Source organism: Ovis canadensis, chromosome 17 (genome assembly GCF_042477335.2).
Source record: "Ovis canadensis isolate MfBH-ARS-UI-01 breed Bighorn chromosome 17, ARS-UI_OviCan_v2, whole genome shotgun sequence".
Taxonomy (NCBI): domain Eukaryota; kingdom Metazoa; phylum Chordata; class Mammalia; order Artiodactyla; family Bovidae; genus Ovis; species Ovis canadensis.
Genome location: NC_091261.1, coordinates 82,571,375 through 82,595,840, shown reverse-complemented (window position 1 = coordinate 82,595,840; position 24,466 = coordinate 82,571,375). Strand labels below are relative to the sequence as shown.

At 64.8% G+C, this 24,466-nt stretch overlaps 2 protein-coding genes across 4 annotated transcripts in view; one reads left to right on the top strand and one right to left on the bottom strand.

Moving 5' to 3' along the window:
- Window positions 1-5,650: 5,650 nt before the first annotated feature.
- SMPD4 (sphingomyelin phosphodiesterase 4) lies at window positions 5,651-20,973 on the bottom strand. 2 transcript variants are annotated; one of them, XM_069557368.1, is made up of 20 exons: window positions 20,880-20,973; window positions 17,977-18,060; window positions 17,254-17,340; window positions 16,666-16,808; window positions 16,500-16,575; window positions 15,936-16,044; window positions 15,773-15,825; window positions 15,363-15,511; window positions 14,088-14,220; window positions 12,254-12,325; window positions 10,703-10,789; window positions 9,330-9,475; window positions 8,930-9,020; window positions 8,530-8,630; window positions 8,154-8,317; window positions 7,829-8,034; window positions 7,424-7,657; window positions 7,198-7,329; window positions 6,912-7,040; window positions 5,651-6,813 (listed from the first exon to the last, which is right to left on the bottom strand). In XM_069557368.1, the coding sequence occupies exons 1-20, from the start codon at window positions 20,943-20,945 to the stop codon at window positions 6,484-6,486; spliced, it is 2,592 nt and encodes an 863-aa protein (XP_069413469.1). In that variant the 5' UTR covers window positions 20,946-20,973; the 3' UTR covers window positions 5,651-6,483. The 2 variants fall into 2 exon arrangements, with proteins under 2 accessions (XP_069413469.1, XP_069413470.1); XM_069557369.1 differs by lacking the exon at window positions 10,703-10,789 and having other exon boundaries at window positions 20,880-20,971.
- A 59-nt stretch (window positions 20,974-21,032) lies between these two features.
- The window catches only part of LOC138422451 (mitotic-spindle organizing protein 2), a 4,232-nt gene continuing 798 nt past the window's right edge, over window positions 21,033-24,466 (top strand). The window contains exons 1-3 of one of the 2 annotated variants that reach the window (XM_069557397.1): window positions 21,142-21,567; window positions 21,653-21,801; window positions 22,595-22,774. In XM_069557397.1, the coding sequence (XP_069413498.1) occupies window positions 21,398-21,567; window positions 21,653-21,801; window positions 22,595-22,774 (499 nt within the window). In that variant the 5' untranslated portion in view covers window positions 21,142-21,397. Of the gene's footprint in view, window positions 21,568-21,652; window positions 21,802-22,594; window positions 22,775-24,466 lie in introns of both variants that reach the window. The other variant, XM_069557396.1, reaches the window with a different exon arrangement.

Genomic DNA, 24,466 nt, shown 5'->3' with positions numbered 1-24,466 from the left:
GAACGAAAAAGTTGGCCTAATGTTCAAAAGGCTAAAATCACGGCATCCAGTCCCGTCAAGATGAGGAAGAAGTGGAAACAGGGACAGATTTTATTTTCTGGGGCTCCCAAACCACTGCGGACTGTGACTCCAGCCATGAAATTAAAGGACTGCTGCTCCTGGAATCAAAGCTATGATAAAATCAAAGCTAGATAGCATATGAAACAGCACAGACATTATTTTGCTGATGGTGCATAGGGTCACAGCTATGGTTTTTCCCGTAGTCATGTATGGATATAGAGTTGGACCATGAAGAAAGCTGAGCACCAATGAATAGATGCTTTTGAACAGTGGTGCTAAAAAAGATTCTTGAGGGTCCTAAAGGAAATCAACCTTGAATCTTCACTGGAAGTGCTGAAGCTGAAGCTGCAATACTCCGGCCACCTGATTCAAAGAGCCAGCTCATTGGCAAAGCCCCTGATGCTGGGAAAGATTGAAGGCAGGAGGAGAAGGGGGCCACGGAGGATGAGATGGCTGGAGGGCATCACCGACTGGATAGACATGAGTTTGAGCGAGCTCTGGGAGTTGGTGATGGACAGGGAGGCCTGGTGTGCTGCAGTCCGTGGGGCCGCAACGAGTCGGACACGACTGAACGCCTGAACAGCAACATTCCTCTGACAAACCGCAGAGGCCCATCCTCCGTTACAGGTCTTAGTTTAGTTATGTTCACTGGCTGTGTTTCAATAGTTCGTGTTCTAAATAGCTGATATGGTTACAGATGATACTTTAGATGACACGATTTTGTCTCAAAAATCAAAAGGTAGAATTTCCACTTCCAGTCATCGCAGACCCCTGTGCTTTATGAAGTGTGAACAAAACACGAAACAGTTGTCTGCAGGCACCAGAGGAGAACAAAAAGCAAACAGAATTTGCAAGAAGGCAGTGCTTGAAGAGCCATTTTCTCCTGAGGGCTCCCGATCAGCGAGACCGGAGCGGAAAGCCGCCGGCTTACTGGATGGAGAGCGTGATGGGTGGAAACTGAGGGGTGCTGGAAAGTTCGGAGCTATGAGCTCCCTTCACGTGTGTGGCCTGAAACGCAGACGGTCCCAGGGCAGGACAGAGCCAGAGGCCAAAATGGCCAACTCCAGGGGAGACCACGTTTGGGAACTAACAGAGATGCTTTCAGAGAAGGCAGAGAAGTTTTTCATTTAAGCTCCCGAAGAGTCACAGCTTGGGAATAAGGGCCGTACTTTAGAAATAAGAGATTTGCACGAAGAGCAAGGACAAAGTCAAGCTTCATCTGCCCCTATAAAATGCAAAGCCCAGCCTCCACAGGTCCTCTTCCGGTAACTCAGCCGCCCAGAGAACCAAAGTCAGAACCCAGAGCCTCACTGCCAAGCGACCTGTGACGTCAGACCTCCACTAGTGAAGCCCAGACGCGGTGGGGTCAAGCGGAAGAATTCAGATTCTGCCGACAGAAACAGGTCACAAGTAACTCTAGACAAGAGTTTCCAGCAGAGCGGTGGGGGCTTACTTGGCCAGTCGTGTCCGACTCTTTGGGGCCCATTGGCTGTAGCCCACCAGGCTCCTCTGTCCATGGGATTTTCCAGGCAAGAATACTGGAGCGGGTTGCCATTTCTCTCTCCAGGAGATCCTCCCCACCCAGAGATTGAACCTGGGTCTCCTGTATCGCAGGCAGATTCTTTACTGACTGACCTACCAGGGAAACCCGACAGAAAAGTGCTGTATAATACCTGTGTAAAGTCTGCAGAAAAAGGCAGTTGTGGTGATTGAAACCATGGAGAAGTTTAAACACAGTTGGGGGGAAAATATATACACATGTATTCTGGTTTTCTGGCCCGCAAGAAGAGCTGAACACACTGAAAATCACCAACTGTTCTTAGACCCATCACAGCCCTGAGGTCTCAGGGCAAACCACTGCCCTGTTTTGGAGACAGATGGGTACAGAGAGCCACAGCTCAACCGCAGCAGCGGCCTGGACAAGAGCCAGTGCCAGGCGGGGGGCGGGCGGGACAGCCTAAAGTGCAATTGATGAATTGCTGACCTGGCTCGGTGTGAACAAGGCTGAGAGTTAAAAAGTGGGAGGAGACGCCTCCTATCTCAAGGGGCTCCCAGCGCTCCTATTGGGCTCTCACAGGGAAAGGTGGGTACAGGTGGGCCACGGGCACTCGGTCAGGCTTGCAGGCAGCTGCCCATCAGCCGGGCAGAAGTACGTCCTCCTGGGTAGAAAGGACTCAAACGACACAGAGGCCCCCACGTCCACCCCGCCCCTGTCCCGAGGCGTGGACGCCGCCCAAGCCTCCTCTGTGCTTACGCACTTCCGCTGACACGCCTGTGGGTCGGGCTCATTTGTCTGCTATGACTTTCGGCTGTTTTCCTGTGACGGGGGCGTGGCAGACATCCTGCTTTGCAGCTTGGTTTCTGTTTTCTCCGCGGGTCTTGGTGCTCAGGGAGCTGTCAGTTCCTTGCTTTGTTGTTCTGTAAACTTTGGCTGGCTGTGCTGGGGCTCAGGCGCGTCACTGGGAGTGCAGAGTCTTGGCTCTGGACCACCGTCACATCCCTTTGGTGTTCTTTTTTTTGCTACACAGCGGTCTCTGGGCTCTTCCTGCTTCCGCTCTCCTGGGCCATCCTAACCCTCCCGGGCAAAGTCAAGGACAAGCTGGCTGTGCCGGCGACCGTGCGGGCCAGGGCTGTGCAGCGCGGGAGGCGGCTCCTGCCGCTGCACCTGCCGCAGCCCCGTGAGACCAGCTTCGGTTAAGAGGGAGGGACGTGCTTGCTCGGGGCCGGCCAGGAAGACAGACTTGGCTTCTGTTCATCATCCTGGCGACTCTTGTGGGGAATAAGTCAACCGGGAAATGACCACTGTCTTTTCTAAGGGCAGTGACACGGAGGCCGCGTTCTTACTGTCCCCTCCTCCCCAGTCACGCGCACCTAGAGGGCCGGTGTCGATCTCGCTTTGCCCTTTGTCAGGGCCAGCGGCCCCGCAGTTCCCGATCCCGGGACAGGGAGCGCGCTGTGCACGGGCGCCAATGCTTCCAGCGATCTGAGGGGAGACGCGCGTCGTGAAGACGTTCGGGCCCCTGAAGTTTTCTCTTGCCACTTGCCCTTTTCTTGTCATACCTGAAAAACCAGTGAGCTCACTTTTCAATATTTGCTCCTGTGTTTTCTCCTAACGGTCCTAGTTTTAGCTTTTTCTTTAAAAATAAGTAATTCGGCTGCACCAGGTGTTCCTTGCGTCATGTGGGAACCGTGTTGACTGCAGTGTTCGGCTTGTGTAATCTGAGTTCCCCGACCAGGGACCGAACCCACGTCCCCAGCGTTACAAGGCGGACTCTTAAAGAGCCATCAGGGAGGTGCCTGTAGCTGAGTTCTGCGTCAGTCTGTGATCTGAGCCTTGGTCAGGCCCCTTCACTCGTCCAACATTAGATTAAAGGACCCCGTCCTGGCCCTTTTCTCGTCATGGACAGGCTAACGTATCCGCTAGCTCACATTTTGGTCCCTGGATATGTATATAATAGGTATAGTAAGATACCTGTCAAGCGAATGTACTTGTTGGGCAGCTCACTTGCTCAGCACTGGAGAGAAAAGAGGACAACCCTCGTCCACAGAGAGCAAACGTCCTCATTGGACGGATGGTCAGTCATGAGTATTTATTCATTTATTCAGCATCTCCAAGTGCGCAGCACCACACAGATGACAAGAAGTATGTCTTTGCTTTTATCTGTGGACAGTGGTTAGTCCAGAGGGGGCCCTCCGTCCAGCCCGGGGGACAGAGGCGGGGAGGACGGACTGGGGCCAGGGGCATGGGGCTCCCCGGGCGGGAGGGAGGGGGTGCAGACCCTCAGAGGCCTGCCAGCGGGCCGAGCAGCACCCCGGGCTCCCTGAGAGGAGGGTGGCGGTGGGTCCGGCCGGGCAGGGGGCTCTCGCTGATCAGGCTGCCCTGAGTGTGGGTCTCTCTTTGGAGGCTTCAGACGCACAGACTCTGAGCTTCCTGGGGACATTCTGTAGGACACGGAAGCTTGAAACAGACAGGAAGGCTTCTGGGAAACAGTTCAGGAAGGACGGTGAGCCCAGCGTTGGCTGCGGGGCTGGGAGGCCGGGGGCTCTGAGAGGCGACTGGTGTGCCCAACTTGGGCAGCACTTGGGTGGCCGAAAGGTCGAAGCCAGGGCACTGGGGCTTGAGGGGGTGGGCAGCTGGCATAAACCGCCTGAGGCTCTGGGTGGGGCTGAGATGTGCAGAACCCCCACCTCCAGCCTGCCCCCGACCCCGGGCTCCAGGCCAGCAGCCCCTCCGCAGGGCTCTCCCCTCGCTGTGCCCGCCTCCTGCCCCCTTCTGCAGCTCAGCTGTGGGTGTGAAACCCCAGGCCCATCAGCTAGATCCGCGGCGCCTGTGAGCAGCCTCCCCCACCGGCTCGCTCCACTTGTTTCTACAGAAACCTGCATGTCCTCCCGAGCGGCTCAGAGCCACGAGGTAGGACGCGTGCTCAGGTTGTTGCTCCGGGAGCTTGGCGGCACAAGCTGCGGTGCCCGCGGGCGGGAAGCCACCTGGGCAGGCGTTGGCAGCGAGTAAGGCTGTTATTTACAGGGTGCCATGCAAGGGAGGGGAGCCTCAGGCCCACTGCAGCATGGCCGCAGAGTTAAGTGTCCTTTCCAGCGATCTCTCCGTCTGTGCTGGTCTTCACTGTGTCTGTGGGCTCTTCTCCGGTAGTCAGGAGTAGCTTCTCGTGCTGTGGAGCTCAGGCTCAGCAGTCATAGCGCACGGGTTTAGCTGCTCCGCGGCACATGGGATCTTCCCAGATCAGGGATGGAACCCATGACTCCCGAAGCGGCAGGCGGGTTCTTCAGCACTGTGCCGCCAAGGAAGCCCAAGTGAGTGGCTTTTGAAGGGGAAGTGGAGGGGCGGGGCTCACCCCCTTAGGGCTGGTGCCCCCGGGTCTGGGGCTGTAGCCGGCTGCCCTGGAAAACGACTCAGGATGCCTGTCAGGAAGCTGCACCTCCAGGCACCCGGCAGCATCAGGGGCTCAAATGCAAACTCACCCCGGCACTCGGTTCCCACCCGGGCCTCTTCAGAACCGGGGCCCCTGCCCACCTTCCCGCACCTCCCCGCCTGGGACGGCAGCCTTTCTCCCCTGGGACCTGTCTCCTGGGCTCCGCTCCTTCCCGTACCGTCTCCACTCTGCAACCAGAGCCCCCACACCACCTCAGGGTCCGTGTGATGGCGGGGTCCCCAACGCCCCATCCGTTGGGCCCCCTGGGCAAAGCTGCCAAGCATTGTGGGCCCTGGCTGCCCTCCACACCCCACACTCCAGGTCTGAGCATCGGTGGCACCCGGCCCCCCAACCTCAGCGTCCGCTTTTACTTCTGAATCCTGCTCCGTGAAGACCCCCCAGGTCCTGGCACAGCTGCGGGTACCACAGTGGGTGGCTGCTCCACAGTTAATGGTGTGTGGGCAAAGGGGGGGCGTGGCGGTGAGCAGAGCCCCGGAGAGATGGGGGTCCCCAGCCTTGCAGGGGTGTGGTCAGGAGCCAGTGCTGTGGACATAGGACCCCAGACATCATCTCAGAGGTTGGTCGCAGAGCTGGTGTCCACGGGAACCGGTGGAAACTAGAGCCCCCTGTGCCCACAGAAGCTGACCGATGGCACCATGGGATTCAAGACCAAGAACAGGTTTATTCAGGTCCAGGGTCAGTTACAAGTTTGGCTTTTGGTCACAGGCCCCAAAGGCCACTGTTCTGAGTTTAGATTAAAACACAAAGCCCAACATTTACAGTTTGAAAGCTTAAAAAGACAGACACCAAAGCCTTTTAAAAATCTGGGCTGGCAAGTGCCCCCGGTGTGTCATCTGCAGGACAAAGGGCACGGGAGGCCGTGAGGGTCTGTGAACCTGCAGCCTCGTGCACTTGGAATGTTTCAATGTCACCAAACCCTGTCCAAGCACCTGCTCTGAGGAGGACACAAATGGTGCTTCTGACCGCCTCTGGCTGTGCCCCAGGGCGGGCAGCCCGCCGTCTGCAGGGACAAGGCCTGCACACGGGGCAGCCCCGGCCGGTGGCCGTCTGCGTGCCTCTCCTCAGATGCACGTGTGCAGCCCGGACTTGGCAGCAAAACTGGCTTAAAATCATGGACCAGAGAACCCCCATCTGATTTTCTCAAGACTCCCATTTGGGGCCTGATTCTTCTTGGGAGCCAGAAGCTGGTCTCCTGTTCTGCGGTCTCACTGTCCCCCCTTCCAGGGCCATGAGGGCAGAGACTGCAGGCCCCCCCGGGGAGGCCTGACTCCTGAGCTTCACACAGTGAAGAGAAAGGCACCTTCTTGCGGGGCCTCCGGCTGAGGCAGGGAGCCCACCGCTCCACCCTCCCCCTCAGGGAGGCCCAGGCCCTGCCCAGCAGGCTCTCGTCCTGCCTGCCAGGCGGCGGGAAACCAGCTGAAGACGCGCAGAGGTGACGGGCGCGGGGCGGCCCGGGGGCGGCGGGCAGCCGCTCTCAGAGCTGGTGCAGCTTGCCACGCTCGGTCAGCAGCGTCATGGCCACGGCGTACAGGATGTAGCCCAGCACGAGGAGCAGGGCGCAGAGCAGAGGCCCCACGCAGAACAGTGAGGCCACCGAGAAGGCCAGCAGCAGCGACAGCAGCGTCCGGTAGCTGCCCAGGAAGCGCAGGCTGAGCCGCGGGCCGCGCGAGCGGCTGGCAGCGTGGCCCCGCCCCACCGGGCTCAGCAGGCGCCGGCCTGACAGCCCCGGCTCCAAGAGATGGTAGCGGCAAAAGCTGCCCAGGAAGTCAGCCCGCGAGCACAGTGCCGCCATCTGGCCTGCGAACTGGAGCGGACGCAGGCTCAGTGGGCGAGGGGCGGGCTGGCGGGGCCCTCCGCACTCACCCTGCGGTTGGGGGCTGGCGGGGCCCTCCCCACACTCACCCTGCGGTTGATGGCGGACGACAGCTGGAATAGCGCGCGGACCAGGCTGGCGATCTCGTAGCTCCGGATGGGCTGCAGCTCCCAGTCACCCTGGTATTCGACGTCGAAGCGCCGCAGCCCGCTGACGATCTGGGGACGCAGGGCGCTGAGCGCCGGGCCGGCCCCGCCCCGCCCACTGCCGGCAGCGCCCCGCCCCTGGCGCCCGCCCCGCCCACTCCCGGTATTGGCCCCGCCCCTGGTACCCGCCCACTCCCGGTAGCGCCCCCGCCCCGCCCCGCCCCCGCACCTGGTAGCGGCCCAGGGGCGTGAGGATGAGCCCGTCCTCGCCCACGATGCAGTCCGGGAGCTGCTTCTTCCCGTTCTCGTCCTGCGTTGTCCCCAGGGCAAGCGTCAGCTGGGCGAGCTGGGCCTCGCTAAGCTGCGGGGCGGGACGGACAAAGGGTCTCGTTCGAGGCCTGGGGAGCCATCCCCACCCAGACTCATCGCCCCGAGGGCGGGGGCGGGCGGTGTACCCGGAAGGCTTGGCACAGGCACTCCAGCGCCTTCTCCAGGTACTCATCCGTCTTGCGGACACTGTCCTGCCCCATCTCGTCCAGGTCGTTGCCCGCGTAGGAGCCGTTGCTGTCCGCGGGGTAGAAGCCCAGCCAGGACAGGAAGGGGCGGCCGGCCGCACCCTCCCCGCTCTGGTCTGAGAGGGACTTGGCCGTCTGCTTGGCCCGTGTGATGAGCTGCGCCAGACGCAGGACCTGCGGGCGGGCGGGCGGGCGGGCGGGGGTCAGCGTGCTCAGCTGCCTCCTGGCGCCCGCACCATGAGTGTTTCCGGCTGAGGCGCACCTTCCAACAGACGTGAGGCGGTCACCCGCATGAACTAGGCTCCCCCAGCCAGACGGCGAGCAGCGTGGCCGCGGACCACTCACCAGCGCCCGGACCTCGGGTCCGAACATCGGCGTGTACTTGCAGTCCTGGCCCTCCAGGCTGTACACGTGGCTCTTCACCTTGAAGGAGGCGTCGGTGACAGCCGGCGGCCATGACGAAAGGAAGCTGCCGGTGAAGGAGGGCGCTGCGAAGAGCCGGTGCTGCCGCTGCGGGACGCCGAGCTCGGGCTCCAAGAACAGCTGCTCGCCTGGAAGGCAGGACGCCAGCCTGGCTGTGGCCCCCGGCGCGGGCGGACCCCCGGGGGCCCCAGGGCCGCCAGCAGCGGGCGCGGCCCAGCGCTCCGGTGCCCTCTGAGTGGGGCCTCACCCCGCTGGATCATCTCGGCCAGGTTGGGCTGCGCGAAGACCTTGGCCACGCGGAACACCATGAGCGCGTTCTTGGGGCTGACGAGGTCTGTGCGCAGCGCACGGTTCAGGAAGCCCAGGAAGAGCTTGGTGTAGACGAGCAGGTTCTCCTGCACGAAGGGCGCCCTGTGGTGGGGTGAGTCAGGACTCCTCCGGGCTCTGTCTCCCGAGCCTCGAGCGGGGTGATGGCAGGGGTAGTGCAGAGGGCTGAGGGCAGGGTCCTCATGAAGAGGCCCTTCTCTGGGCGCAGGCGCGCGGCAGGGCTGAGGGGCTCTGCCTGAGTGCGCCTGGCGGGGGACGATGGGGGACCGCCCCCACAGCACCCTGGGCGGGCTCACCATCTCTCCGACACGCCGCGGGCCTGGCAGCCGCTGCCCGGGGCCTGCCTCTCAGGCGCATATCTCCAGGGCTGCAGGTAGCTCAGCCACATCTCCAGCACCTGGCGAGAGGGAGGGCTGGCGCTGGGGGAGGGGGGAGGGAGGGGAAGGAGGGGGGAGGGAGGGGAAGGAGGAGGGAGGGGAGGGAAAGAGGGGGAAGGGGAGGGAAAGAGGGGGAAGGGGAGGGAAAGAGGGGGAAGGGGAGGGAAAGAGGGGCCCTCCCCGCAGAGGTGAGGCCGGGAGCCGCATTCCCCCCCACCCCCCCACCCCCCGCGGGCAGCTGGGTTCCGGTCAGGGCTGGCGGAGCGCGCCCTCCCTCCCTCGGCACGCGCAGGGCGCAGGCCGGCGCGGCGGCACTCACGGCTCTGAAGGACGCATCCAGGGGCCAGTGGCCGAAGCAGTGCTGCAGGAAGAGGTACAGCTTCTGCTGGACGAGCCTCGGGACGGCGGCCCTGCGGGCACGGGGGCGTTACCCAGAACCCAGGCCGCCTGGCGGGCCGCGGCAAGGCCTCCTGTGTGCAGCCCCCTCCTCAGAGGACACCCCAGGGGCACAGCACCCGGGCCTGGCCCACAAGCCGCTGTGCTGCCAGCCCCCGCTGGCCTGAGCGCCAGCCTTGGCTCTGCCCTGCTGGCATGGGGGGTGCGGGCGCAGAGCTGAGAGGCTGGGCTCTGCTGCCATTGGGGGGGGGAAGCGAGATGGGTCTCCCTGCTGCCCCTTCCTTGCCAGGAGGGGTCAAGGGACCGCCCCCGCCCACACACACCTCTTGAACTCCTCCAGGGGGCTGGCAGCGTGGGAGTGGGCGGAAGGAGAGGCCTGCTCAGGCCGCAGGCTGTTGGAGAAGGCGTGCAGGTGCTTCAGCAGCAGCCGCACGACCAGCACGTGCTCCTCCGTGGGCATGAAGGCCTCCTGGGGGCCGGGCGGGGCGTCAGCTGACCCAGCAGTGTGTGCCGCTGACGCCCAGGGGGCTCCCTGCCCTTGGGAGCGCTAGCGCAGCCTGTGAGCTGGGCTTCGGTCCACAAGTGCGGGCGGGCCTGAGCCCACTGTGGGCTGCTCCCCCGCCCACCCCCAGCCAGGGGCTGCCCAGGATGAGCTGCGCCAAGATGGCGCAGAAGGCTGGGCCCAGGGCACAGTCCCACAGGCCGCCCCGGCACGGACTCGGCCACGCAGGCCCTGGCGACCCCCAGGGCGGCGCCCCTTCTGCCTGGGCTACCTTTGGGCCTCTACGTGCTAGGCCTGCAGCACACCGGAGGGAAAGGGCTACCGTGACGGCAATGGAAGCACAGGGCCCCCCGGGCCTGCCCCCCAATGCACCTCGACCCCCAGCATTTCTGGGCCCACTCCCCCCCTCGGCCGGCACCCGCACCGCAGCCCGCGGGTTGCCTCCTCGCTGTCAGGCAAACCGCCTTCTTCAGTGCCTCCTGGCCTGAGGCAGTGCCCACGGGAGCCTGTGGCTGTTGCCCACGCCCTCTGCTTTCAAGACACCCACGGGCTGGCCTGTTGCAGATGACCCTGCTGCTACCCAGGAAGGCCCTCCCCTGTCCATGGCAGCCCTTCTGGAACCTTCTCTCCTCTGTGCGGCAGTCAGGCAGGAATGGAGCGTGACATCTCATCCGTGCTCAAATTTAAGTTCAGGGCTGCAAGGCCCCACCCAGGGCAACGCTCCCTGACCGTGAGCGAGGCCCAAACTGCCTGAGATCACATCGGGGAGCAGCGAACCTCGGGAGCCCACTGGCCTCACACTCCCATCCCGCTGCCTGCACTCCGTCCCTGGCACTCCTGCCTAAGCAGATCGCAGCCCCCAGCCGCCACCCATGAGCCCAGAGGCGTCCTGTCCTCGGTCAGCCCTGGCACCAGGCCTGTGCTCCAAAGGCCGCACGGCTTCCCCCACGAACCGGGGCCGAGCACGCAGCACCACGACCCCTGCGGGCTGGACACCTGGGGTGGCCTGGAGCTTGGCCAGGCAGTGCCGGTGACCGCAGCACAGCCAGCGGGTCCTGGGTGTCACTCTCGGCCACCTGGCTGCACCCCGAACCCCAGCGGGAAGGCCTGGCTCTGCTCGGAAGGGACCTCTGCGTCACCACAGGGCGGGGTGGGAGGGGGCGGGCGGGTGGACAGAACGCGCGCGGCCAGTACTTGGTGGGCGTGGAGGGCCTGGAGGCTGGGGTGGGCGGGGCTGTGGAGGGCGCTGCAGACGCTGAGCCGGTAGTGCAGGACCTCCAGCTGGGCACGGAGAAGCCGGCGGGCGGAGAGGAAGAGAGAGAGACAGTGAGAAGGAGCCCCGCAGCCACAACAGACAACAGCAAGAGCACGTCAGGGAGAGCCTGTGCCACGCACCAGGCCCCGCAGCCCTGGGCCGGGCACCAGGCCCCACTCGGCCCCGGCAGCAGAGGCAGGCCCCAGGGTCCCTGGGGCTCCGTGGTCCACCCACGCCCCGCGCCGAGGCAGCTTGTATGTCTGTGGCCTGGACACGCCGCTGTCACCAGGGCCCACAGGGACAGGCCCGAAACGTACACGTGAGAAGCCAGTTCTAGACAGTGGCCTCTCCGCCCAGAAGAGAAGACTCAGCAGTTTACGGGACTTCCCAGGCTGTTCCAAAGAGACTCATCAGCACATAACGGGATCAATTCCCGGTCAATTCCCAGGTGTTGTGACACCGAAGGGAGCCCCAACCTGGAAGCTGTCTGCACGGGCTGGTTCCCAGAGGGGCTCCAGGCAGCACACCGCCCAGCAGGCCCATCCTGGACTCCCACCTGGAGACCAGCCCCGGCCTTGCCAGGCCCGCAGACACACAGCCTCCCATCAGTCCTGCGGGCGTGGCCACACACACCCGGAGGCCTGGATCCCAGCGAGGGGCAGCGAGGCTGGCGCACTGCCCCGGACCCTTGCCTACCCCCCGCGGCAACCAGAGCCGCCCGGCACACGGCCTGCCCCTTGGGTGCCAATCTTCACCCAGGGGACATGCCAGACGCCGGGAGACGACCGAGCCGCGCTCTCAGCAAGGAGCTGGGGAGCCTGGGGACCCCGCGGGCCCACAGCCTGCAGGAGCTCCAGAACAGCGACCCCAGGGCCTCTGCGGCTGGCTTTCCACACAGCCTGCCTCCTCCCGTGTTATTTTCCTGTCCCAACAGATGGCAAAAGGCAAAAAGTTTCTGGGCAACGGGCCAGGCCTTCCCACTGCCTCCAGCCCCAGCCCCCGGGAGGAGGGCTAGGCCCCCAGCTGACAGGCGGCCTGGAGCCGCGGCTGAAGACTGATGTGGGAGGCTCCTGGGCCAGGTGCGCAGCACCTGGCAGAAGCAGGCGGGGTGGGCGGTGGATGGGAGGCCCAGGGTGGAGCCTGCCCCACTCGGCCCTCCTGCTCCTGGGGCGCTCTATAGAGCAAACCCCCGGGGACGGCAGAGGCCGCGGGGCTCGGGCCTGAGGACCGCGGCCTGCAGCAAGGGCAGGGCCTGTGGTGGAGCGCCCTGCGGCCCGCCTGCCGCAGCAGAGCCCCCCGTCCCCGACCCGGCTGGGGGCCACAGGCCTCCGCACACACAGGTGCCCCGGCAAGGGAGGGGGCCTCCGCGGGAGAGCGGGGTGCAAGCCCGGCACTCCGCACAAGCCGCCTGCCGCCCGGCGCCTGGGGAAGCAAGCCCACAGCCCGCCCTGGAACAGGAACGCAGCACGAGCAGGAGCAGCAGCACAGACCTTGGCGTGAGGGGCCTGCATCTTCTGGTACATCTCCAGAGAGTAATGATGGAGCCACATTTCCACAAACACCTGCAAGAGAGCACGGGCAGGTCAGCAGGTGCCCGGCGAGGGCTCCAGACCACTCGGCAAGGGGACGAACAAGCTTTCCACCAAGGCTGCCGGGAGAGCAGGACCCCACTGCACACGGCGCCGTCAGACCCTCACTCAACCCGTAAACGAGAAACAACGCGCAGTGGATCAAAGACCCGACACGGGGCGGAACCGCAGCGCTCTGCGTCCCACAGCGCTGGGCTCGACGCTGCCTTCCTACGTGTGGCTCCAGCAGCTCAGGCAGCAGAGGGGGGAACTGGGCTGCATGGAAACTGAAAGCTCTCCTGGGACTTCCTTGGGGCCCCGAGGTTAAGAATCCGCCTGCCAGCGCGAGGGACACAGACCCAGCCCCTGGTCCGGGAGGACCGCACGTACCGTGGGGCACCTGAGCCACACGTGCCGAGCCCGCGCACCGAGAGCCGGCTCCCCCGCGGCCCCCACAGCCGGGCAGCGGCCCCGCGGCCAGCAACGAGGGCCCAGCACGGCCAGCGAAGGAAACTTCAGTAAGCACTAATTAAAAACCATCTTCTGTGCGTCAAAAGACACGCCGCGCAGACTAAAACAGCAGCTCACAGAACGGGGAAAAGGCTGGCCAACCGTGTCTCAGGAAGGTTAACACTCAGCTTATACAGAGACCGAGGGGAAGCCAGTAACAACAAAAACGCCAGCTCAAAACCCGGCAAAGGCCTCGAGCAGACACCCCTCCCAGGCTCACACATGGCCAACAAGGGCGAGAAAGGCCGGTCACCACGACTGGGACACGGCAGTCAGGACCCAGAGCGCCCGAGCGTCCCGAGGACGCGCGGCAAGTGGGGCCCGGGCGTCCCGCCAGGGGCGAGGACAGACGGCCCCGCCTCCGTGGAGAACAGCACGGCAGGCCTCAACAGCCCCGCAAAGGGCCAGGCTCAGGACAGCCACAGCAGCCAAGAGTGGGGGCAGCCCACGTGTCCGTCAGAGGGACAGACGCGGCACGCGGCACGCGTGCAGCAGGACCGCGCTCGGCTTCAGAGGGAGGGGCGCTCTCAGCCACTACGCAGACGAGCCTGCGGCACCTGCTAAGGGAAGCGAGGCCAGCGAGCCAGAGGCGCTGCTGATGCCCAAGAGGCACCGGCGGGGGGCCCGTCACGGAGCCAAGCGGGACGTGGGTGCGGGGCTGGCGGGGCGCGGAGGGACTGCTCTCTGATCAGACGCTGGGTCTCATGGGTGGAAGGTTCTGGAAACTCGTTACGACACAGCAAACACCCTAACGCTCTGTGACTATTGCCTTAAAGCGTTTCAGACTTACGCTCTACGTTATGCGCTTCGCCACGTTCCAAAAAACCCTAGAACCCCACTGCGGCCACTCTCCAGGTTCTCAACAAGCCGGCTGTGGTGACGCCCGCAGGCTCTCTGGGGCCGGCTCAGGGCACAGGCGTGCGGCTGTGTGACACCCACACGGGCCCTGCAGGGAGGGGCGGGCCTGCTGACCAAGGGGAGGCCCCGTGCCTCAGTGCCCGAGACACGCGGGGGGCCGGAGGCGGGGGGCCCAGCCACGGGAACGGAGGCTGGAGAGTCCTCGTGTCACCAGGAGAGGAGGCTGAAGCTCCACGGACGGAGCAGGGAAGACCGCCAGCGCCACAGGCGACAGTGGGCACACGCCGTCCCGGCGGCAACGCTCCCCGCCAGGCGCAGCCTCCTGGCTCTGCCCGCGGGGTGGGCGGCGCCCGGCACCGGACCGGCTCCTGCAGACGGCTGAGCTCACCTGCAGCAGCGTCTCCGACCGCCAGATCTCGTGGGAGGCGGGGTCCGCGTTCACCGACGTCTGGTGGGAGACGTGCCGCTTCAGGAGGCTGGTGTGGTGCCAGCCGTAGGACGCGAAGGGCATGGCCGGCGTCCTGGGGACAGGCAGACAGAAAGCACATCGGGGGACAGGGGACGGGCCGCCCGGGGGCAGGGGCAGGCCCAGCCGAGCTGCTGTGCATGAATACAGGGGAGGAGGCTGCCTTCAGGGCCGCACCGAGGCGCGAGGAGGCCGGAAGACGGGAGGAGCGTCAGCTGGCACTGCCCATCCACAACGGGCCCGGCTGAGGACCGCAAGGGACGCAGACGCCACCCACGAGGTCCCCCAGGTCCGTTACTTGAGACCCAGGCACTGATTCACCTTCCCCGGAGGAGGGCTGCGTCATCCCTCAGCCCGGCCAGCGTCTGACCGCAGGGGACACCCCGTCAGGGTTGGGACCCCCTGGACAACGGGGAGACAGCCACGAGCGGGAGGCAGGGGCTGGTGAAGCCCGAGGGGGCTGTGGAGCCAGGCTGGAGGGCCCTGCTCTGCAGAAAGGCCAAGGAGACCACGGCTTTCAGAAAACACTCAAGAGTTAAGGCGTGACAGCCACGTGTCTTGTAACTTGTTCAAATGCTCAGGAAAACACACACAGATTCACAGAATAGAACAACTCGGAAATCAGGCGGGGAAGGGCCTGTGAAGGTACACATAGTAACCTGTAAAGCCTGAAATTACACCTTAGAAGGAGCAGGCCACATCCGGCCCAGAGGTCCAGCTGGCAGCAGAAGCCTGTCTGGGGCTGTGAATGCCCCCCCAGCCCCTGCTCCACACCCCCCACTCGTCCTGTCCTGTCCTCGGGAACCCTGCTGCTCGAGTGCGGGGTGACTCAGCACGTGCCAGCGGATGGCGGGGTGCGGGGGGGCTCTGCAGGCGCGCCCCCCCCCATTCTTCACAGCCAGGACCATCAGCCGTCCCCAGGTCCGAGTCCCTCGCCAGCTGCTCACCGCCTGGCCTGGGCTCATGTGCCCCATGGGGAGAGGGCAGCCAAAGGCGGAACACAGCCTGGGCCCGTTCCCAAGGCCAAAGAACCTGCCGCTTCAGAGAAGCCCGGGCCAGGGCGGCTGGGCCGTGGAGCCTCAGGCCGCAATAACGTGGACAAGGCTGAGCACTCGGCACGCAGGGCAACACCACCATCCCAAGGGCAACGCACCGCCAGGAGGTAGGGGCACCTCGGGCACGGGCCGGAAGCCTCACCTGGGAGCCGGCGAGGGGCTGGGCCCCCCCGGGCTGGAGAGCGGGGGCAGCACGCTGCCTTCCGTGGGCAGGAACCATGCCAGGTACCTATCCACCAGGATGAAGTAGGCGCAGTCGGAGGTGCGGACGTGGAGCGCCCCGGGGGGCGGCTGTAAGCAGAGCCCCGTGAGCGCGGCCGTGGACTCCGCCCCCGGCAGCTGCCCCTGCCTGGAAGGCACCCTTGCGGGAAGCCCCCTGGACCAGCACTCGGGGTGCCCACCTGCCCCAGCCCGTCACCCTCGCTCGGGGAGGGCAGCCTGAAGGGCGAAGGCTGTGGGCACCGGGGGGACAGGAGGTGGCCAGCTCAGCCTGCCTGGACAGGAGCCCTGGACACCCCCGCCGCGCCCCCAGGCGGCTTCAGCCCTCCTCACCTTCTGGGCGATCAGGCTCCAGGCAAAGAAGAACATGTAGTACTCGAAGGGATCTGCGGGCTCGTCAGGCGGCAAACGGCAGGGCGGCACCCCCCCCCCCCCGGCCGGCACTCCCCCCCCCGCCGGCTCCCCCATCCCGCCTCCCATGGCTGACAAAGGATACTGAGGGCCAGGTACAGGCCGAGGCCCCCGGTGGGGGGCAGCTGCACCTTGTTGTGGTACAGGGGGCTGTCGGGAAGCACACGCTCCTGGATGGACGCCTTCACAGGCCCCTGCAGGCACAGGGGCGGCCTGGGGAGGCTGCGGTGGAGCCCCGCCCTGACCCTGCCTGGGGAACCTCGCTGTCGCCTGCCCGTCGCGTGCTCCCCCCACGTCCCCACCAGGCCCGCCGCAGCAGGGCGCATCTTGGCCCAGCCAGGCACATGATGGATCCCATCTGTTGTGCATCTGAGCCCCGTGAGCAAGCCCGCCTTTAACTCGCCCACAGAACTGGAGACTCAGTAAACAAAGCCTGTAGGCACAGGTCCTGGCACTCAGCTGGAGGCCACTGGGCCTTCCCACTGCGAGGTTCAGATCACCTCTGGGAAAATAGTAACTGGTGAAGTTCCAACGTGTGGTGCCTCCTGGGCCAGACGCCAGGGTGCTCTGGCCACCGTCCCACCCTGCAGGCCCGTCCGCTGGCAGCACCGTGACCACGAGCCCACCTCCACCACCGCGGCTTGCTTACGGGCAGGTAGGAGACAGGAAAATCGAACTTATAGTCTTCGGCCTGAAGCTTATACACCAGTTTCATCATTGGGCCTCTGAACGCAAACGACAGAAGCAGGCAAGTGAACGGCGAGCCAGCCGGGACTCCCAGAGCACTCTGGCCCCGCGCGGGCGAGGCGACCTACCCAGGGTCCAGGAACTCCACGGCCACACTGTGCTCCACGGGGCTCACGCGGCCCTGCAGCCAGCGCAGGCTCCACCCGGGCAGGACGCCGTCCAGGCTGCCGAAGATGCTCTCGACCAGCCATGGGAAGACGCTGTGCAGCTCCTGTAGCAGCGGGCGCTCAGAGCAGACTCTCCAGGCGGCCCCGCCCGCCTCCCCGCCGGGCCTGTGCCCAGGGCCCGCTCCCCGGCCCGGGGCAGCCGTGGTGATGTGGCCACTGCCTGTCTGGCTCTAGCCGGCACGGCGCACCTCTGTGCTGGACGCGGCTCGGGCAGGCGCGGGGAGGGACGCCAGGCCTCCATCTGCCCCGCGCTGGCAGCGCCGCCCATGTGACTACCATAACCACCTCCAGACACAGCCAAAGGCGCCTGTGGGCCGGCAGCTGAGAAACCCCAACCTACGTGCCCTCGTGCTTACACATCACAGACCTGAGTTACACCCGGGGTCAGGCCTTCGCAGGGAGCGCTCGGAGGTGCGAGGGGGGCTTGTGGACCCTCCTCTGGGAGCATGTGGGACACGTCCCCATGAAACACAGACAGCGGAGCCTTACCTTTGCTGGAAAGTCCTCGATGACTTTAACCAAGTCTTGGCAGCGCTGTGCAAAGGGCTTGTTTATAGAGTCGGCTTTCAGGCTGGCCTAGGAGACGGAGCCAACCAGAACATGGTGAGCACCCTGCTGGGAGTCAGACCGGAAGTCCAAGTGACAGGCAGGAGTCGGACACAGAAGCCGCGCGCCATTCCGACCGGAGAAAAGACGGTCAGCGGGAAAGGCCAGGCTTCACCCGGGGAACGCAAGGCCCCGGCCGTCTCCACACAAGGGTGGGGTCCACAGCATATCGGTCAGCGGCGAGACCCTGCTGTGCAGGCTGGGGCTGGATCTGCTGGCTTTCGAGCAGCACCAGGAAGACCCTGCTCCCAGGTCAACATCCACAGGAAAGCCGAGGCCGGGCACCCCAGCAGAGCAGGGGACTTCCGACTGTCACCAACAGCAGTTAAGCGTATCAGAACACCTCGCCTTCATGCAAGGATTTACGAGACGTGAAGATGCAGGCGTCCACTCTTCACCCTTGCCGGCCCCAGCCAGGAAAACCGGGCAACAGACATTTCTACGACCCCTTCTTGTAAATGAGAAAACGGGGCTCAGTGGCTGCATAAACCAGCACACACCAGAAGAGGGCAGACTCGCCCCAAAAAGCAGGCACTGCCGAGTTCTCCAGCCCCTCTGCTACAGAACCCCTGTCCTGTGGGCCCTCGGCGGGCAGCGGACACTTACCAGCAGGAAGCTGGGCTGCTGCAGGTGGGGGAACGCCATGGCAGCCTGCCTCGCAGGGTCCGGAGCGGCCGTCTTAGGGGACCACTGCAGGGACAGAGACAGAACCTCAACGACGAGGTTATCGCAGCACTTCACAGAGCTCAAGCAAGGCCCAGGCTCTGCAGAGCGCTGCGCACGTGCAGCCCAGTGGCCAGCTCCAGAGCCAGGACGGTGGGGAGAGCCTGTGGTAAAGCAGGGCACCGGCCACGTGCCAGGCCTGGTTCTGGCGGCTCAGCATCCGCTCCTCATTTACTCCTCGGGCCAGGCAGGCAGGATTCTAAGGCCAGCCCTGCCAGAGTCCCGTCTCCGGTTGTTCAAATGCTCTTTGAAAGGGGTTTTACAGACAGGTTAAAGTCTCAAGTGTGAGAGCCGTAAGATTCAGAGTAGTCCTGGCTACCAGGCAGCAAGGAAATGGGGACCTTGGTTCCACCCTGCAAAGAGCCGGACCCGCTGGCAACCTGCGTAACCCTGGAAGCAGGTTCTTCCTGCGCCTCCAGATGAGAGCAGAGCCGGCCAGCACCTTGAGGTCAGTCTTGAGACGCCCTCCGCTGAGCCAGCTGGGCTGTGTCCTCAAACACAGCCATGAGGTGCCAGCGGGTGCAGTTTTAAGCTGCGAAGCCTGCTAAGCAAGGACAGAAGGCGCATCCTCACGGCGACCTGCGGGGCAAGGCGAACGCTGAGGGAAATGGAGGCACAGCCGGGACGGAGACCCACCCGCCTCCTCACGGCTCTCTAGAGAAAGGCGGGCGCACCTGCTCTATCCTACCTGCACCCTCTGAGAAGGGAGCGGGGAGGGGACGAGCACGCTTCGCCAGCAGAGCCTCTGACGCCACTAGAAACTCAGGGGCAGCTCTCCAGACTCCCCCTCCCTGTGCCTGCGGGGCAGAACCCAGAAACACGCAGACCCAGCAGAGCCGGAGGCTCCGCGCCCTCGACGGCACTCCGGGCACAGCTCTGCCCACGGCCGAGCAACAACGCTGAGGGGGCAGCTGCCGGGCAGACCTCTACGTGCGTGGAGAGGCCGGGCGGGCATCTCTGCCACTGGGCATTACGAACACCTCCCCGAGACCAAGCGTGCTGGACCCCCGCCCCCGGCACATGGCCCCCAGCCCTGTCTGTAGGAGCTGAAGTCTGCCCGGCACCCCTGTGTCACAGAACACCCGGCACCAGCAGCTGATGGTTGGGAGAGTCTGATGCGCAGTCCTGAGTTGTTTACAGACGCTCCAGCTGCCAGAAGGGAAGAGCCAGCTGCGCGACGACGGCACTGCAGCCACAACGAAAGGCGCTCCGTCCACAGCCGGCAGCTCCGAGAACCGGCCTCGAGACAACGGGTCGGACGCTGCTGTTCATGATAACCTACGTCTCTGTGGGCTTCGAAATAACTGTAGCTTGCTCTGCCTGCGTATGTAAACAGGCTGAAACTGTCAGCAAGAAGATGCTACAGACTCACGCCTGCATCTTCCACCCAAGGAACACAGCGTCCTAGGTCCACAGAAGCAGTTTCGGAAGACAGGCTTTTGCCCCGAGTCCCGCAGAAACGGAGTACTGGCCGGGGGATCTGTAAGCAGGCCCTTCGCCCTTTCCTGGATGCCCATTTCTGCCCTGCTCAGACCTTGCAGAAATGAGGTGACCTGGTGGCATGCAACCTAACTCCTGACTCAGGGTCTACTGAATGCCCACAAAACCCTGCCTAACTTGTTGACTCTTTTCCTAGACTAAAAAAGAGTAGGAATGGAAAAGAATGACCAGCTCTCCGCCCCCAGGTTCCCTCCTGGCAATCCTGCAGATTAGCAGGCAAGACAACAGCTGAAAAACGGCCAGGAGGAGACCGCCAGCCTGCACGAGATGGAAAGTGACGCAGAGCCTGACGTCCTGCCGCAACGATTCTGAGATTCTTTCCCCTTATCCCTTTAAAAACTCACTGCGGAGCATAATCTTCAGAGTTGGCTCTGGAACACCAGTCTGCCTTCTCTAGCTTTCTGATTAAAACCACCTTTCTTTTCTCTTGACACTTGCCTTTGGAGTATCCGCTATCGAGCTGTGAGTAGCCAAATTTCGGTCCAGCAACGCGGAGTCTGCTTAACTCCTAATTAAACTAAATATCGGCCCCAGTTTTAAGGATGACTTTAAACGCTCAATCCTGAACCGAGCGGTCCAGAGAGCGGCGTGCACTATTCAGAAAACATCAAAGCGGCATAAACCCTGTACCGCGGGCCCGGGGCAGAGCTTCAGAGACGACGAGGTGAAAGCGGCTCCTTCCTCGGAGAAAGCGGGCAGCGGCAGCGGCTGAGTGAGCCCGAGGCGCCCAACCGCGGAATTTCGGGGAGAGGGCAGCGTCCCGATTCTCCTGCCGCGCCGCCTGCTCTGGGAACCCAGCCTCCGCTTCACCCCGCCACCTCCACACCCGCTGCCGTCAGGAGCGCCTTCCGACCCGGCTTCGAGGTCCCTCCTGGAGCCGCAGCCTCGGCGGCGCCCATCTCGTCGGGGCCTTCCTCCGGCCGCGCAGCGAGCAAGACGCCGTCCCGTCTGCGGCTCGCCACCTCCCGGCGACCCTCGGAAGCCGAGGCTCCGCACGGCCAGCACACCCGGGGCGGGGGAGGGCGTCGGGCCGGGACCCACCCCCGCCGCGCACAGCGTTCGCCGGGGAGCCCCAGGCTGTCGGTCCCCCACCGCGCGCGGGAACGTTAACCGGGCGCCCGCCTGGGCGAGGCCCGTGAGGCGCGCGGGAGGGCGGCGGGAGGGCGCGGCGCTCGACGCCCTGGTCCGATGCCCGGGGCTCGCCTGGGAACGGAGCCGACTTCTGTGGAGGTTTGAGGCGGCTGCCGGGACGCTGGTCCCGACCGCGCGAGACTCCCACCACTCACCCAAGGAACCCGCAGCTTCAGGGACGGAGGCCGCCATTCGGCGACGAGGCGCCGGAATGTCGTCATCAAGCTGCGCGCGTCGCGTCCCCGGGCGGGCGCGGTGAAAAGCGCGTGCGCAAAGCCAAGCCCCACCCCGCCCCGCCCCGCGGGTTTATGGGAGGCCCGCCTCAGTGCGCGCGCGCGCAGCGGGACCTGGCGGCAAGGAGCGCGCGTGCGCAAGAGAAGCGGCCTCGCGTTAAGGTTCGGGCCTGGAGGCGCGCCCCCTGTCGGGGGGCCGGCGCGGGACAGCCGCGCGCCGGGCCTGGCGGGCATTTACCGGGCGACCGCGGGGCTCTGCGCGCGGGCTTCCTGCTGAGCGCGCGCGGGAGCCCAGTCGCCAAGGCGCGGGTGCTCCGCACGTCCGCCGCCGCTCGGGCCCGAGCACCGGACGGCGGGGCCGCTGCGGCGCGCAGGGCCCGCGGCGGGCCGGTAGGGGGCGCGGCGGGGGGCGGGCGGCGCGCACCCCCGCGCTTCCTCAGATGGCGGCCGCGGGCGCGGGGCCGGGCCCCGGGCCGGGGGCGCCCCCGGGGCTGGAGGCGGCCCTGCAGAAGCTGGCGCTGCGGCGGAAGAAGGTCCTGAGCGCCGAGGAGATGGAGCTGTTCGAGCTGGCGCAGGCTGCGGGCGGCGCCATGGACCCCGACGTGTTCAAGTGAGCGCCCGGGGGAGCCGGGGGTGCCCCAGGGCGGCCGGCCGGGGCGAGGAGGGCTCACTGCCGCCGCGTGTGTTCTCGCCAGGATCCTGCTGGACCTGCTGAAGCTGAACGTGGCGCCCCTCGCCGTCTTTCAGATGCTCAAGTCCATGTGCGCCGGGCAGAGGGCGGCGAGCGATTCCCAGGACCCCGCGGCCGCGCCCCTGCCCACGCCCAGCGTGCCTGAGACCCGAGGTCAGAGCCGGGCCGGGGCGACGGGTGGGCAGCCCCTGGCACTGGGCGCGTTTGGTCCCGAGTGGCCAGGCCTTTCTGTTCGTGGGCACATCCGATGGCTGGCCCCTTGGGCTCCAATCCCCAGCTTGGACTTTGCTATCTTCCACCCTGGAGCGTGCCCGTCCACATGGGGAGGGCGCAGGGTGGGAGACCCAAAGCCGGGCAGACCTCGTTGGGACTCTGCGATCCGTTTCTCCCCATCTCTGCACTCAGGTCTTTTCCCCACGAAGCTGGGAACAGGCGGCTTCGGTTCCTTCCTCCCTGGGGCTGTAAGCCTGTACTTCAGTCCTCAGGGAGCAGGGCGGGCAGAGGCTTTCCTGAGCTCGCTTGTTGGCCCCCCAACCCGGCCCAGGTCCTGCTCAGAGTCTGGACAGTGAAGCTTCCCTCTGTGGGCAGCTCCTGGCTGGCAGGGTGCAGAGAGCCTGGGGCGCTGCTCAGTCTGGAGGTCGTGGCTGGGATGAGCAGAGGCTGGTGACCAGGGTGTCACAGTGGAGCTCTAATCCACTTGGCGTGTCCCTTCTCCTCCATATTCCAGACACACTTGAGATGCAGCTGAATCTCCGGGCCGGCTCCTTGGCCACAAACATTCTGAGAAGGGGCTTTCGGGGCAGAGGGCAGCTGGGCCCCTAGTTGGGAGCTCCAGGGCCCTGGGCGCCCACGTCCCTGTCCTGAGAGGCCCCCTCCTGGGCGCTGCGGTGCGGGCCTCCCCACTGATGCTCCCTGTCTGCTCTCTTTGTCTCTCTCTGACCTCCAGAGGCCTCCTTTCTCTCTGCCTGGAGCTGTAGCCCCCCTGCGAGGCCCTCCTTTTCCTGCGCCCCGCAGCCTGCGGCCTCTCCGGTTCTGCTCCACGGCCCAGCTGCCGCGCACTCGCCTCTCTCTCCGGGGCCCCCCGGTTCCCTCCGGTTCTCTTGCTGCCTGTTCTCTCCTTTTGCAGGTTGCGTTTATTGGTTTATTTCTGGGGGTTGGTACTGTTTCCATGGAAACCGCCATGGCCTCCAGAAAGAGCAGCCCTGGGCTGCAAGGGTGCGAGCGGTACTGTCAGCCCCCAGAATGGCTGTGGAGCATCAGCCCCCGGGGTCCCCCTTGCCTGGCTCCTGAGCTGGGGATGTGGCCGCTCCGGCCCTCGCTCAGTGCCAAGAGCACCACGGGGCAGACGCACTCCTCTCCAGCTGCACCCAGCCGTGTGCCCAGCAGGTCCGCGCGGGGACCATCCCCAGAGGTGTGGGCCAAGGGTTACGGGGCACGTGTGCAGCCCGCGTTGCGCACTGGGCGTTCAGTGGCTGGTCTGCAGCACCGGTCAAGCTCCTGCTGGGTGCTCCCCACGCCCCCACCACCCGCCGGTCCTGGCCACCAGACCCCGCCAGCCTGCTCAGCAGGCTGCGGTGGGCCCCCCACCTCCTCCCACAGCCTGGCCCATCCCACAGCCTGGCCTCGGCAGCTGGCCGGCTCCACAAGGGGTGCTCTCATCACCCAGGAGAAAGCTCTGGGCTTTTCTGGTTCTAGTCCCACTCAGCGCTGTGGCAGAGCCCGCAGCAGGGGTTAGGGGCTCCCCAGCTTCAGGGGCCCCCGAGTCACGACTGGCAATGGGCCACTGTTTGGGGGGGTTCACTTCATTAGGGGAGTAAGCTGGCAGTGATTCGTTCAGTAAGGATGACCTGGTTCACTAGCATCACGGACTCCAAGGACATAAGCTTCAGCAAACCCCAAGACGGTGAAGGACGGAGGCCTGGCGGTGTCCGTGGGTCGCGACTTAGTGACTGAGCAGCGCCGATGACCACCGTCTGTCTCGACTCTTAAGGGCCCCACAGGAACTGGGCTTTACCCTTGGCTCAGCCTCAATCCTCATCTAAGTCCGTTCCATCTGACCCAACGGCCACATCCGAGGAAGCTGAGCAGCATGACTAGCTCTGAGCTCCCAAACGTGCCTTGCTGGGTCCAGCGGGCTCGAGGCCTGAGTGGGTCTCCCCATGAGCCCCAGGGCTGTGCGGCTCCTTTAGGTGCTGAGAACCACCCTGAGCTGGATGAAGGGCCTGCTTCTGTCCTGCCGTGGTTGTCCTGACCCCTCTGATGGCTTAAGGGTGGCATCGGTTTCTTATTTCCGGGTTCATCAGCCTCGCCAGATTTGAAGGTTACCCTTACTTTACTGTCTCCTCACCCTTGAGTGTCTGGGGCCCTGGTCCTCCTCAGTGGGGGTCAGGGAGGCACGTGTGCAGACCCGGAAACAGAGCTGCAGAGTGGCGTCCGTGGCGGTGGCCGTCCTGCCACCGAGGGAGCTGCTCCTGCGCTGCGCTTCACTGGCACCCAGGCCCCAGGGGGAAGCCGCAGGCTCGCAGACCTGACTCGGCCTGGCCCAGCCTAGGGGGGGAGCATGGCCTCCCAACTGGGTGGCCCTGTGGGTGGGGACGGTGCACTCACGGGAACAGAAGGCTGGCGTCTGTACTGGGCAGAAGGGCGGGCACAGCCCTCTTGGCTCATGTTGGTGGCCCCTGGGCAGAGCTGCCCCGCGTCACCCCACCACACACTCCACTCTGCTCCCGCTCAGTGCTGGGTGACCGTGGCTGCACCTTATTCAAATCGAGTTCACACGGGGAGACCAGCTGTCAGGCTTCCAAGCTGGGGCCACTGC

Bases quoted from the DNA above. Each gene is read 5' to 3' on its own strand.
- SMPD4 (XM_069557368.1), bottom strand. From the start codon at position 20,945: ATGACGACATTCCGGCGCCTCGTCGCCGAATGGCGGCCTCCGTCCCTG. The intron at 8,318-8,529 runs GTGAGCCCGCCC...ACCCCACCACAG, and splicing joins CGCGGCGTGTCGGAGAGATG to GGCGCCCTTCGTGCAGGAGA. The intron at 7,658-7,828 runs GTGAGTGGTCCG...GCCCGCCCGCAG, and splicing joins GACCCGAGGTCCGGGCGCTG to GTCCTGCGTCTGGCGCAGCT.